This window comes from Pleurodeles waltl, chromosome 3_1 (genome assembly GCF_031143425.1).
Source record: "Pleurodeles waltl isolate 20211129_DDA chromosome 3_1, aPleWal1.hap1.20221129, whole genome shotgun sequence".
Taxonomy (NCBI): Eukaryota; Metazoa; Chordata; class Amphibia; order Caudata; family Salamandridae; genus Pleurodeles; species Pleurodeles waltl.
The window spans coordinates 77095895-77111138 of NC_090440.1; the positions used below are offsets into that span (position 1 = coordinate 77095895).

At 42.5% G+C, this 15244-nt stretch overlaps 1 protein-coding gene across 1 annotated transcript in view; it reads right to left on the reverse strand.

The window, feature by feature from the left end:
* LOC138283776 (catalase-like) overlaps window positions 1-15244 on the reverse strand; it is a 91854-nt gene that overhangs the window by 23329 nt on the left and 53281 nt on the right. Inside the window, exons 5-8 of the mRNA XM_069221847.1 lie at window positions 14435-14539; window positions 8867-8992; window positions 6913-7104; window positions 5046-5198 (exon numbers count right to left, since the gene is read on the reverse strand). Coding sequence (XP_069077948.1) covers window positions 5046-5198; window positions 6913-7104; window positions 8867-8992; window positions 14435-14539 — 576 coding nt within the window. The remainder of the gene's footprint in view (window positions 1-5045; window positions 5199-6912; window positions 7105-8866; window positions 8993-14434; window positions 14540-15244) is intronic.

The window sequence follows — 15244 nt, forward strand, 5'->3', positions numbered from 1 at the left end:
TAAAATAAGTGGAGCAAAGCCATGTTGTGGGCCATTCATAAATGCATATAGACATCCAACAGTTGGAGAAGAAAAATTGGAGACTAGAATTGCGGGGTGGCAATATTTTGGTTTGTTTTCTTCTATTAATTATTTTAAATATTATTTGGTCAAGCTGTTGATTTACTGTTGTCTTAGTTTTGTAAAACAAAACAAGCCACATTCAAGTTCAATAGTGGTCTTCAAGGAGTAACCAGAAGACCACTGCATAGCTGTGCTTTAAATAAAATATTAAAGATGAAACTACTTCCCACCCTCTTGCCCCACTACGTGTACTGCAGACCTTCTGCACACCTTCATGTCACCTGGCCTTATTGCTAAGACGGGGCCAAGTGGCGTCCAGTGAGCCATACTCACTACACCGTATACCGCGCAAAGGCCAAAAGACATTTTCAAATCAGTAGTCTCATTTATCCTACTTTGAACAATGAGTGTAGATCACCAGATTACAGCTGATGTCACGCTTGCGCTACTGCAACATGGCTACATGTGAACACATATAAAAAACTGGTGGAAAAATTGCACAAGATGTGGAATCACGCAATCAGGCTCTGCATGGGATTGAACATATTAAACCATTCTACATCCTTAAATCACTCCCAGCAGAATAAAAGATCAAATTTAAAAAAAACTATTTTGCACCATCCAAAAGGCTTTTTTAGGCAAAACACTATGCAGCCTTCAATCTCTGGCACCCTACTGAATTCCATCCAGAAATTCTGATCCAGTTTTTTCAAATTCTAGGAGCTCTATGAAAAACATAAGCCCACAGGTTACAAGTACAATTTTTCAGGGGAATGATGATGCTCTAGAATCTGTAATCGGGCATGTCTGCATCTCAGCACACTTTTGAGGTGCAAAATATGCGCCTAATTTTCAGGTAAGCCCACACGGCTTGAACCTCTAAACATAAAAGACCCGTCGCCTAGATAAGCAGGGCACTTGAATGTCACACTATCCCCTTCTAACCAGGCCACTGACAATGGATGATCAAGGAGATAATCTTACACCAGAGGTCCAAACCACCACTTCTACTAGTGATCTCAAAAACCACAAGAAGACTATTTTAGCACTCAACATAAACAATGCATTGCACCATTCGTGTTTCCTTTAGAGCAGGCAAATATCATGAAACAACTTAATTTTTTCCCCTGATGACGGAGGTCCTATCGCTATGCAAGGAAGTCCACATTTGAGCATTACTGTCAGAGGTACTTTACTTTTATTTGTTCAACCTTGCTTTCTAAAAAGAGCATATGCTGGGATGAGAGGCAGTGTGCTCCCTCCCATCCCTTGTGTTTAAAAGTGGCCCTTGAGCCAGTGAGCTGACAAGCTAACTTGGGATGCACCTGTGTGCCTGTGGAGCGGTACTATGACCTGTGAAGACTCGGGCAGCATACCAGCGAGCCCAGATTACTTTTCTCTGATCTCTGCTACTTGTGCTCTCTACTGATGAAGGGCTAAACTCAGAAATACGTGTCTAGACGCAACAGTGCCAATTTTGGTGAAAAGCTATAGCAACTTTGAAGTACGCGTACTGCATTTACCAGGATGCAATGGGGTGAACTCTGCTGGGATGAGAGGCAGTGTGCTCCCTCTCCCCCTTGTGTTTCAAAAGGCTCCCTTGAGGCAATGAGCTGACAGGCTCACCCGGGATTCACCTGTGGAGTGGTCCTCTGACCTCTGACGACTTGGGCAGCATTCCAGCAACCTGTGTTAACTTTTCTCTGCTACTAGTGATCTCTTGTGTTAAAGGGCTAAACCCAGAAACACACGTGTCTAGAGATTAGAGCACTACCTGCACCAACTTTGGTGACAAACTACAGCAACTTTGAAGTAAGCGTACTGCATTTACCAGGATGCAATGGAGTGAGCTGTGCTGGGATGAGAGACAGTGTGTTCACCCCCCCATGTCTATATTTTATTTATATAAGTATCCTGGGGGGAGCCAGAAGGATGTACTCACCTGTTTGAGAAGATTGGTGATGATCACCCAGAGGCCCTCCTGTGGATTATGCATCCAGCATTTAGCATCAAAGAGTGGCAATCTTCCCAAAGAGGGGTGATGGCAAAGGGTGCTTATGTGTATACTTGCCTCTTGTGTGATGAATACAAGTCATGCTCATGAGCGCGTATCAGCAAACTAAGAGCACACCATATCTCACAATGTATTCATCTTGGAAGGTCCAGGTGTCGAACCCTGAATAAAGGCTGTTTTCCAGGAAATATAATTGAGATCTGCTGTATGCATAGGCTTCAATGGAAACTAAAAAAGATTCCAAAGTACCACATTTAATTCCCAAGATGGGGAAGATAATTCTAAAGGGCAAACTTTTGAAGAGTCCAACTTTTAATCCTTGTGCAAAAACATTTCCAATTTTTACTGCATGTTTTCTTGGCAATACTTTTCATTCTGTTTGAAGCATTTTATGAAAGTTCTCCAACATGTAAATTCCAAACTCCGTGAATACAAAAATCAACAATCAGGCTTACAGTTGTTTGACTGGGATGAAATATCTGGTCAGAATATCTCATTAGCGGATGTTAGTGAGGTTGGAGCTTTATCACTTCTTGACCAGGCTCATCTAAGGAAGAATAGCGTACAGGAATCTTCCGGGCAATGAAAACAAAAATAGTTTCCACAGACTCCCAGTTTGCCAGAATTATCTAGTAAACTCCTTAATTTGAATTATGTGGTGTTGCAAAGAGATCAACTGGAGAATCTCCTTCAAATGACATCCATTTGCAACAACATATCAGTCCTCCAGATACTCTGATTATTTCCAACTATCAGCACCTCCTTGAATAAGAGTGGTGTGGCTTTACTGCCTAGCTTCATTGCGTAGTTTAGTGACGTTTCCAAGTTTTCAAACATTCAACAGAACAGATATAAAGAAAGTAAAATAGGTTAAGAATAATTATGTTTTAGAGCGAAAAATCCTTCAGCAAAAACACAGAGAGAAAATAGATAAAATGAAGAAAGATATGATTGTCTGTGATCGCGGTAAACCCAAGGTGGGGAAAACAATTTCACTCGATACAGGTTGATCTTATTCAAGAGGAGTGGATGGTTATCGATCTTCTTTGATTGTACAAATTCTTCGATTTATCAATAATCAGCTTGTAGCCATTACACTACTTGGTCACTGCATCAAGTTGAATGTGGGATGCTTTGGGTGTTTTTGCTAACAAGCTGCCAAGAGGATTTGGGCATGGACACTGCAGATTCATTATTTATAAACATTACAGTATTATTGCCCAAGACAACTTGAATTCCTTCAAGATGCACAAATGGACTGCAGTGCCAGCAGCATGGCTGTGAGTTCCAGTACATTTAAATGCAAGACTTCCTCTTCCTGTGCCCAGTGATCATTACCTAAGGTCTCCCAAGTGGGCTATGTAGACATTAAATGATGCAACTGTTGTTGAAGCGCCTCAAAAAGAATTTGGTTTCAGTACTTTCCTCACAACTGTAAGTTTATTTTTATTTCTAAAGCCAACAAAATGCTGTCCCATTATCTGCCTCATCAAAGTGTTCAATTTTTGGTGGAATTGTCTAATTCAGTCTGTACTGAGGTACCAGTTGGATAGGACTTACTGCCATACTATAAAACTGACTATGTACCAGATTTTGTAAACGTGGGGCCACATGTTTGAACATCTGAATTAGTGATTTCCTAAATGTGATTTCCTGCAAATCGCAATTAGGAATTCACTAATTCAAACGTACGAAACCCTTTACAGTTTCATTTGCGATTCATAGTGGGTTGCAAATAGAACTAGCTCATTAATATTAATGAGGTAGGTTGCAATTTGCAACCGATTAGGAATCGCAGTCATCGTAGGGATGGTGGCCTGCTGGGCTCAGCAGACCACCCTGTCTGTGACTGCTTTTTAAATAGAGCAATCTTCTTTTTTTTTTCAACACAGCCCGTTTTTATTAAAGGAAACGTGATACATTTAAAAAGAAAAAATTAAATGTTTAAGTTTAATTTTTTAAGAGTAGGCAGTGGTCCATGGGACCCCTTCCTATTTGCGAATGGGTTACCATTAACTTTTTATTGGCGATAAACTGCAAATGTTTTGCGACTGCATTCTGGTCACAAAACATTGGTACATACTTTTCAGATTCGGTATTAGAAAGGGATGCCCTCAACATGCCCATTACTGATATCGAATCGCAACACAAGTAACAAGTTAGCAACTCGCAATTTAGCTTTGAACATCCCAAAAATATTTTTTCTAGTCGCAAATGGGCCGATTCTGCAAATCGGCACGTTTGCGACTAGAAACATGCTTTGTACATGTGGCCCGTGGCTAGCAGAGATATTGTGCTCTTTCCTCCCAGGCAGCCACCAATTTCCTTTTACAGCTGAAGTGTGTTTCTAGGAATCTCATTTCCTAAGCGAGAAAAGACAAAACCCTTATAATAAATCCCAATAAAACCAGCAGATCTACAGCTGCTTGTACTCACTTTAAAACCAGGCTCTTATCAGGCCGTCATCTCCTAAGGATGCTAACCTGCTCTCTTTGAGTACGCACTAACCATTGCAAGATATTTGGTCCACATTTTCGGTGTGGCCCACAGTCCAGACATTTTGTTATTAAGTTTGCGGAGCAAGCTTTCTACATCTTTAGACAAATGCCTAAAAGAGAAGTTGATGGCCCAACCTTAAGAATTACATTTGCTCCCATCATCTGGAACCACATTGTCCCCTTTCCTCAGGCTTCTTATCCTACTGCTCTTTATTTTCTCCTAACTCCTCTTTATCAGGTACTACTTGTGTTCCCCTTTTTCTAATAAGAACTAAGGAATTGGTAAAAAGTCTCCATGAATCTTCGAACTCCTGGAGTGGATGATGGTTGCTTGGAAGTGAATGATACCAGAATACTGTAAGAAAAATAGCGTCTGGTAGGAAAATTGTGTTTAAATATTGTTTATGTAGCAGATCATTGTTTGGACGATGAACTACAAATGGGATAGTGGAAAATGAGATGGCTCTTACCTGCAGCATTTTATCAGGGCTGGGTTCAATGCCGGGGGGCATGTTGCTTGGGTCAAATGCAATCTGCTCCACCTCTGCAAAATAGTTGACGGGGTTCCTGTCGAGGACCATTTTGCCCACTGGGATGAGAGGGTAATCCTTGTGTGGCCAAACCTACAAAACAAACACATATGTTAAGCTACTTTCTATTTGCATGGGCTACTTTTTGCATTGTCATGGCCTTGATGACTGCGTAGTAGGAGGAAAGTTGCCCAGCATGGATGTGGCGCCTCCTAGAGACCGGAGTCTGGTTTGTGAAGTACCACACCATTATTACTTGAGTGCTCATGTTTGTCTGACCCGTGTTGTGATCTTCCCAGTGTTTGATTCTCAGTCTCCCATGTCCTTGTTTACCTGACCCTGGTTCTTCATTGTGCCTACGTTCCTGTGTTGAAGTGTTATTGTCTGTGTCCAAGCTTCTATGGTCAAGCGTTTCCATGTAGCGGTCTCTCCTTGTCATAGTGGCTGCGTATCTCCATTCGACCATCTAAAAGGCAGTGCTTCCAAAAGTACATCTGTCCAGTAACAGTATCCTTGTCCCATTGAGTTCATGCTTGCACATCCAGTCTATGTCTGTGTTTCTCCGCGGTTAAGTTCAGACATTTTTAAGGGATGAGCTTTCAATCGCTGTGTCCATGTGCGTTCTTGTGCAATTATCCATGTCTAGTGATCATGTCTCGCGCTGTGTTTATGTCTTCCAATTTGAGTGCGTGTGTGCATGTCTCTTTTTTTCCTTTTTTTTGCTGCAGGTGTAATTTGCATTACATATATCAGTCAATCGTACATCATACCTCATACATCGAAACGTAATCTTATAACTTTTACTGTAAATCAGCTTAATGTGCTTCGATACTTTCCTATACCTTTATCTTAGTAATATCTGAACCACTGTATCCATAGGAAGATTCTTCAATCTTGACTCCAACTTCCCCCCTCCCAAACCTAATCTTTCACCGAGTTGCTCCTCTTCCCCCATATCCCCTGGTATCTTCACAATGCTCCTACCCATTGAGCATACAATTTTTCTTTTGCCCGTGTTGCCTCCATTTTTGCCTCCCAGGCCGCATGTGTAGGGGGGACTGATGATTTCCACGCCTGGAGAATCAATGATTTGGCTATTAGAGTACCCACAAATATTATTTGTCTAGAATAAAAGGGCAAATCTGTATCTTGCGTAATACAGCACATTGTGTGCACGTCTCAGTATCTGTGTTTTCTGTCCCAGTGATGTCACACCCGTCCCAGTGGCAGTGTCGTTGTCCCGTCCCAGTGCCTCTGTTTTCTAGTGTAAACATCTCCCAGGCTTTGCCCATTTCCTTCAGTTTCATGGTCCATGTTTTCTTGTTCCAGTGTGTTCCCTGTTCCAGAAAATTACAGTTCTGATTACGCAAGTCCCTGTGTCTGTCTCTCTCCATCTCACTGTGCCTCCCTCCCAATCACTGTTTATCAGCCATTTCCTGCCCTAGTGTCCGAGTCCCCTTGTATGTCTCACCTGCCAAGATGTTGTTTCCCACCAATGCCTTCCCATTCCAGTTACTATTTGTCAAGGCTGCGAAGTGCAAATCTACATTCAGACATAAGTTGTCCAAAGTTTTCCAGTCAGTGGTGGAACATGGAGCTTTAGATACAACATTTCTAAAATTCACTTTGAAGTCCTTAATATCTAATGTTATGCCAGCTATAATGCTTCCCATGGTTATTTGAAAGAAGGTACAAAAAGAAGACGTGACTCTTTTACTTTTTGGCCCCAGAGATGCCCAAGTAAATTGCAAATCCCAAAGTGGAAAGCAATAACCAAATAGGGCAGCAATTAGAGAACAGTACTTACTTTGGTGAGGTCAAATGGATTAAATGGAAACTCTTCTGCTTGCTCGAAGGTCATGACCTGGATATAGAAAGTCCAAGAAGGAAAGTTTCCACTAGCAATCGCGTCAAAAAGGTCACGTATTCCATAATCGGGATCAGTGGAAACGAGTCTGTCTGCTTCTTCAACAGGAATGTTCTTGATACCTTGATTAGTCTGAAAATAATTAAAAAGAGCAAGGCTTAGAAAAATAAATTGGCTAATACACGTCAGTGTTTTCAAAGCCTGGCTCAACCTCTTTCCTTGCGTGGTTGAAATCCGTGAGTACATCTGTCATAAAAGCAGAGCGCCCACCAGTCAGGACACCTGTAGAACTGCCTGCAAGAATCTCATATTTAGGACTAAACAAATATATTGTCTTCTGACAGATCACACACTGAGACTTTAAAAAACAATTTTAAATGTGGCAGGACATTAACTTGGATTGCAGATACCTAAAGTATTAAAACCTTGTGTGAAACCACAAAAACCTAGGAAGAGTGCAATCAACTTCTGGAAACACAATTACAATCAGCCCTAATGATAACCAAACAACGATAAGCTACCAGTTATACATGGACAAAGTCGTGGGTCCTGATTGGTAACTTAACAGGGTCTGCGCCAAACTGTTGGTGTAGATGGTTCCCCAAATCAAGAGCTTCCTGTCACCTTTCATGGATGTCATTTAGGGGTCGCCAGGGGTCGCAGCTGTGACACCCGGCCTTTCCTTTGCATCCTCTGACGCTGCATTTGCGACCCCTGACCTCAAGGATTGTAGAGTCAGTGCCAGAAACACTAACACGGGTTGGGGTTCCAATCTCCTTGTTTTTTATTAATTTGTTTTGCATTTATAGTGAATAATCACACATTATTCACTGTTAGTGTCATAAAATAGAGTTAAATGAGTTGAAATATGACCCTCCTTAATAGCTGAGATAAGTAAAAAATGTTTCTAAATGTATTTTGTGTGCATGCGTGCAGGTGAGAGTGGGTGCATGTGATGGAGAGTGTGTGTATGTGGGATTGTGTGTGTATGTGTAAGCAGGTGAGTTTGGGTACACGTAAAGTTCAAATGATGTGTGATATCTCTTCCCTGGCCTTTTGGTGGATTGACCTTCATGAGATATCTGTCTTGAAAAGTGTCTCTTGCCTGAGTGTGCAAAAGTCTGTGGTGGAAGGTCCACCATTTTATTGTACCCCCAACCTGAAAGTATATTTTCAGTACCCACATTCTAATCTCTTTTTTTCCACCTGAAATGTTAAGGAACCAGTTTTCTGAGAGGGATGAAATCATCCTATGGCAGTTCCAAAGAGAAGAAGAACCAGGGCAAATAGTGTTAGGCTGCCCACCCTAAGCTGATGGCTAATCCACTCAACACCTTTGGGTAGTCTAACGGCTGCCGAATGATGTTTCCCATGACAGCCAACTGCGCCTGCGCCACTAGAGACACCTCCCTCCACTGCCCTCAAATGCTGTATAGCTATGCGCCCCATCCCCAAAATAAATGATGTGCTCTGTGTCATTTTAAGATTCCTTAATAAGTCTGTTTAATAACATTCAATCTTTTAAGAAAGGCCTACTTTCCATCCTTATCCCCCACCCCTAGGTATTTCTTAAAAGCTATAGAGGATGCAACATTTTGGATTGTGGGCCCAGTGAAATGCGCGCACACACACACACATACACATTTATGTGATAAACACCTTGATTTTCTCCCACGTTGACTTGTGATAAACCCAATGTCCCATAAATGCATTAGAAGTACAAAATACCTATATTTTGTTTACACATCTGATTGAATGTGAAATTGCTGGATTAGTTTGCACCTGTGCTGAACCACAAAACACTCCATGTAAATATGCCTCTTGTCATGAGTCTGGCAGAATATAGCCATTAAGGATCTGCACAACACAGGTACAGCTTGCAATGTATACATACCTTGTAATGAAATTTGCAGTAGACGGGTTCTCCTTTGGCGTTTACCAGCTTAAAGGTGTGAGACCCATATCCATTCATGTGGCGATGGCCATCAGGAATCCCACGATCAGAGAACAAGAAAGACACCTGAAATAAAGAGGAGTGGGTCACACCGGAGAATGGTCGAGAAGCAAATATTTGGTGTTTGGTGCACTTTCACTAAATTGCTTCTACTGCATTTTCTTCTGATAACCAAGGGCCTCATGTAGAATGGGACAGTAATGAAAAATGGACAACTTGAACATTATGGTGACACTGTTACAATAAGATGTATGCTGGAGGGTACCCTTCAACCTAGCAGGGGCACTGGAATCTTCTTCCTGTGGCACTTTTTTCAAAAGACTTGTTGTCCGTATCATACACACTGACATTCCTCATGCTCATCCAGGGCCCTTCATCAGTTTTTGGATGTTTTTTTTGTGCATTTTCTATTGCGGGAATTCAACCCGAAGGTATTGGAGCGCTTTACATGAGCACCAGCTACTTTGAACAAGGACACATTCACTTATAATAATACCCGGGCCACAAAAAAGGCAACTTTATCCTACCTGTATGTTCTAGCGTTTTCTCATTCTCAGCATGACCACTATGTTTGCCAGCAGTGTGAAAGGAACGGGGTGAGGGAAGCATCTGATAGCCTATGTCTAAGCAAACAAGTCATGCAGATCTTTGTGGCAAAATTTAGCATCACTCCTAAAGAGATACTCACAAGTATACTGTCAGCGGCATGTGTGCAAGGTATCCCTCATAACCGTCCGGCATACATCAATGGTAGGCACATGCCTATCGGATTCCAATGATACGCCCATATCCCCGGTGGAGTCTGTTCAGATACTCGATAGGACTCAATGCAGAAGGAAGCAATGGGTATACATGAAGTTATCCGCCAAGCAACGGTAGCCTTAGCAGTCTTGGTAGGCAACATTTTGCCTAAAAGTCACGAATATGGCCAGGAAGAGGTCATGCAAAGTTTTGTTGTGTAATAGGTCAGAATTGTACAGGACCTATATTTTCTGCTCCCAAATTTTATGTATGCAGTCGTGCCACAAATGAGAAGTTGGGCAATGATGCCATCACTGAAAGTTTGTATATTAACTCCTTGTTCTGAGGGAAAGGCAGTTGGCATCTCAAAGGTACATATGGATTTTGTTGGATCCCACAGCTAAGCAGACCCTGGCATCATCTGTACCATATTTAAAAGAAGAAGTCAAAATGCAGAGTTGTGGTAGGAGGAAGCTAAAATTGGGTGAATTATGTGATAGCCTGCATTCCTAACAATTATTCATTGCACAGTTCAACTCATGCAAAACTGAAAAGGTAGATGTACTTCACTCGCCAAATTTATGTATGTCTGATATGTTGCATACAACTGGCGTAGGACTCAATAATGCACAACTTATCTATGTGGGTAAAGGTCCCAGTGGTGCCACATGAGAAGGAGGCTTCAATGCCAGGGGCTGTAATAATAAGCTCATCACTGAATCTACCATGCTCATTCCTCTGATGTGAGGCTAATTCATGAGGTGCAGAGTTGTCTGTAAGGAACTCATATTTATTTTGTCCTGTAATACGGAGCAGGTGTTGCCTGATATCTTACATGCCTCATTTGTAATAACATCAATACACCATTTCTGTGGCCAAGGCCTGCTCTTCTGCTGCGAGGGAGGAGAATTTCTTCCTTCTGTAAATGTTCTTTAGATGCCAACCGAGGAAGAGGCTGTCTACAAGAAGGTGCTTGTGGATGTTATAGAGCAAAGATATTCCTCATTGCTGCAAGATCCCTTGTAATGGTGGTTCTTTTGGTCCCGTAATGGTTTCAGAGAGAGAAACCCTAGACCCTACTGGTGTGGAGTTGGTACCCTGAGACAGGGACTAAGAGAACGGTACATGATTTATCACAGTTTGAGCTTGACATGTTTTTTTCCATTCCCTCTGAAATATTTCCTCTTTGACTGCTGGTTGCTCCCAAATGAAGAGGAAGCCTGTGCTCCTGATTTGCGGTGAGAGAACCAACTTCTCATGAAAAGTTAGAAGAGTGGACGGGAGTCTTGGCAGGACCAAATGAAGAAATGTGGTTTAGCTGCAGAGATGCCCACTTTATAGAACAGGAGAACCTCATCTGTCAAGTGATTGAGAATGTTCTTTCCCTTGAAGGGGAGATCGAATGATTTTTCTTGGGCTTTTGGCTTAAAGAGTGAAGACTTAAGCCATGACTTCCAGTGCTAATGTTAATGCTCCTAGCAGTAGCCATGATTGGCAGTGTATACGTTGATGGTCCTGACAGCAGTATCAATATGTCCCAGGACATCAGCAGTTTTTGCTCTGAAACTTAAATTCATGTGGGAGGACAACACTATGCCATTCAGGGAAGCTTCTACGAGAGATCTAGGTTTCAAAGGGTCAAAGATTGGACTGTCTACGTGAGCCTGGAACTTGCTGTCCAAAGACTTAAATTGCTGGCTCATAAAAAGATTTCCTCCAAGACTCCTGAACCCGCTTGAGGCAGAAGGGCTCTATAGCAAGGGCACAACATCATGCTCTAAGTCCTTCTTGAAGCACTATGACCTAAATGGAAAGCACTTCTAAAGCCTTTGCCAAGACTACATGGGAGCTGTCAGTTGGACGTATGTCTACGTAGTCTCCAATACTGATCTCCAGGTGAGATTCGACATCCCCTGTGAGTGACCTCTTGCTGGGGAACGGTACTGGTGGTCTGAAGCATAGCTTGGTCAGTAAGATTAGGGGGGGTGAGCTTTAGATTTCCCAACAATCAGGTTGGCGCTTAATGTTAAAATACATTGTACGACAAGCAGGGAGCACAAGAGGCTTAAAGGGCAGCGGAAAGGAAGAGGGATGCGGATTGGTAGGGGTACTAGGTGAGAGATAGCACATTAGTGTGTGAAATAACCAACATTTTGAAGTATTTCCAAACAGAGAGAGAGGAAGAGTGTGTGTATGGAAAAACTACTGGTGAAATCCAACAGGCACTGCCTCATACCCGACGGAAAGCACTTGCACCCAACTATTTACCAGAAAATACATTTATAGGAGGGGTAGCACCCAGAGACAGCTCCCCCCAACCAAAGCTATGCCCTTGCTGGTGGTCAAACCTCCAGTAGCAAGACCCATCCATGTAGACCCAGAAGAAATGATCAGAAGTGGGTCTGGGACTGGCACATAGATCAGGGCCGGTAGCACCAGCTGAGATAAGGGAACTGTGCCTGTAGCTGGCCCTTCGGCATGGGAGCTGCATTGGGACTGGTGGAAGTTGCACCAGCATAGGCAGGAAAGGCCTAGCCTTCAGTTTTGCCCTCAGTGCATCCAACATAGCTGAGCTGAAATTTCAAGACAGTAGAATAAGGGGATATTTATTTCCCTAGTCTACGTCCACAGGTAATTGCTTGTCCTCTCACTAAGACAGGCCTGCTAAACAGCTCAGAGAAGCAGATATGGAATTGATCTGTCGGTACAAACATGGAAGTTAGCAAGGGATGGTGAGGACTATTCCTTGACCAGAATATTTGGATGGGTCTCCAATAAGTTGACTGGTACTTGGGAAAACTGTTCTTGGAACCACGTACTATCAGTTACCTATCAGGTTTCGAAACAAGATACCACTTAATATACCCATGAAACATACCACAACGGGGAGCTGGAAACTACAATCGTGGAGGACAATGGCTTCCAGGGTTGGGCCCGAAACTAATTGTTTCAGACACCTGAGGACCAGGACTTGACTTCCAGATTAGTGGACGCTGAAGACTGTGTCTGACAACATCAGTTGTTTCGACTCTTGCTTGACACTATAGTTTACACTTGTATCTCAATTCCCTCACCTTAGTTGTTTTTCCATTTAACTGCACCTCGGTTTCCCTTCTCCCTACTCTTTGTTCTGAGCCTTGTTTTGTCTTGGACTGACCTTGGTTTTCAACTCAATTATAGTTTTGCACCAACTCCTGTCTTCCCATTGCAATAAGGCTTTGTTGACTGAAAACATGCTTTGGTACCTGGCTATGGATCTGCCCTTCTTTTGTTTGGGGACTCCGATTCTACCTTCAGATAGAGAAGCATGCATCTCATCTTTGGTTCTCGGGTATGGATACTGGTTTGCCTGGGGTATAGTTACAGTGAAACCTTCTGTCAGACAGGGTAAGTTTCATCAAGCTTTTGACATACTTACCTGCTATAGAATTCCTACTCCATTACTCAATACTCCCTGCCTTCTGTTCTTCCCTCTTGACAGTGAGAAGTAGTGATGCTCTGCAATGTTCTGCCATTCTGTACTTCAGAGAGGCCAATGTCTTCTAACAACTACAACCATCCTGCTGGAAGCGAGTTTCTTGCTGCCTCTCTCCTCCATGCCCTCTAATCTTGCCCACCCTCTTCCCTTTTCAAAACCGGTGCGCCCTACTCTCCTGGAGGCTGATACACCGAGAAAGAACCGCTTCTCAGGGAAGAAGGGGGGATTCACCTTGTTATTCTACAAGACATTACAAGGGTCGTGACACTAACTCAGTGTTACTTGCACAAGGCTGGTAAGGGTGGTATCCCTGTGGGAAAGGGATATCAATACAGTGCTCAATGATCAAAACCCTCTATGTATAACCTTCCTCCTAATGATCAAATTGAGCATTTCTCATAGGATCAATGCCCCTAATTCTGAATGCAAGCTAGGTGACTCCAGGGGCATCTTGCATGGATATTAGCACACAGAGCAGGCATGCACCAGTGCTGCAAATGGTTGTTGACATATAATGGATGGTGAAAGCCAGAACACTGTAAACCAAGCTATCAATCCAAGAGGTTGCGGGTGCCGAAACCCTACATTAGGAAATCACTGATCATTAGCTCAGCGGGTACTAATCCACAGTTTCTAGGGAAAGAGGGAACTGCCAATGTTGCTGATATGCACACAAAAGAGGATGATGGGTCACATATTATGCATGAATCAGTGAGCAGTACAGCACACAAACCTCTGATGACCACCAACAGAAACAGTTCCCAGTCACATACTAGGTATCAGGGAACACCAGAAAGCTGAGGGTGGGAAAGATCCAGGACATAAGAGCACCTCCAATGTGCAGAGCAAGTGGTAAATATTATTTTGGACAATCCTACCCTGTGAATACCTTCATCAGCTACCCCATGGCAGAGGTCTCCATCATTGAAAGTGCAGCAAAGTGCAAAACTAAAAGGACATTTTTCATGGAATTTGTAGGAAGAGGAACAATTTCTAACCCTACGCCTGTGTAATGTTCACACTTCATGTATTCATAGATATACATGCATATAAGTCCCCATTGTACACAAACATTATAAATAAGTGTGCACACATTACATACAAGTTGCGAAAGGATTTACTTCAATAAGCAGAAGTGGTAGACCACATATACAGGCACATGTGAACAAATTATGCTTTACACAGTACATGTTTGAATCGTCTAAGCAGCTTAGGCTATGTGAAGAAATGAAATTCCTAGAATTATTTCTTTACGATTAAGAGAAAATAATTTTGATTAGGTAATCAACCTGATGCAGACTTTCAGGGCGAAGAGTCCAGAAGTCCCACATCATGTCAGGATCTCTCAGATTTGTCTGAGGATTTCTCTTCTGTGAATGGATAAAGGACGGGAACTAAAATGGCAAAACACAAGAGACAACAGGAGGAAGATTAATCACAAATAAATTGACACAGATAAGTCAAGCACACTAATGGTCAGTGATGGCCTTCTGCAAGACAAAGTTATATTCACTTATGCATATGGGACTCAAATTGCATATCTGATTTAGACAGCTGCAAAAACAAATTAATATGCAGTTATTCCAATCTAAATACAGCACGTGAAGACAATTTTTCAATCCAGTAAAGAGAAACACGCATTAATCATCTCTGGATGACGAAAGACCTGACAATGTTAGCATGTGGCCACTCTTTCGGCTGCCTGCAGTGCGAGATAAAAGAAGGACTTCCACTGCGCTTCTCCAGGACCATTGAGATCTTTAGGAGGCGAAGCCCTGGTTGGTACTTGAAAAGGCATCCTGTGGATATACTGCATATAGCCAGTTCCCCATTTAAATGGATTCTAGCAACGTTGTCAGGGTCACAACACGGAAACAGTCAGGGCCAGATTCACAAAGGTAAGTTTATTCTTTTGTGTAAGTTTACTCTTTTTTGGCATTCACAAACTACGATTTAATAGTAACTTTACGACTGCAGAGACTCTAGTCTGGGCGGCACTACAAATAAAAAGATAGGACAGCCCTACTTTTTTATGTGTGGAGTTCTCCGCCCTGACTGCGGGCAGAGTTCTCCGCTGTCTTTGCAGTCGTAAAGTTAGT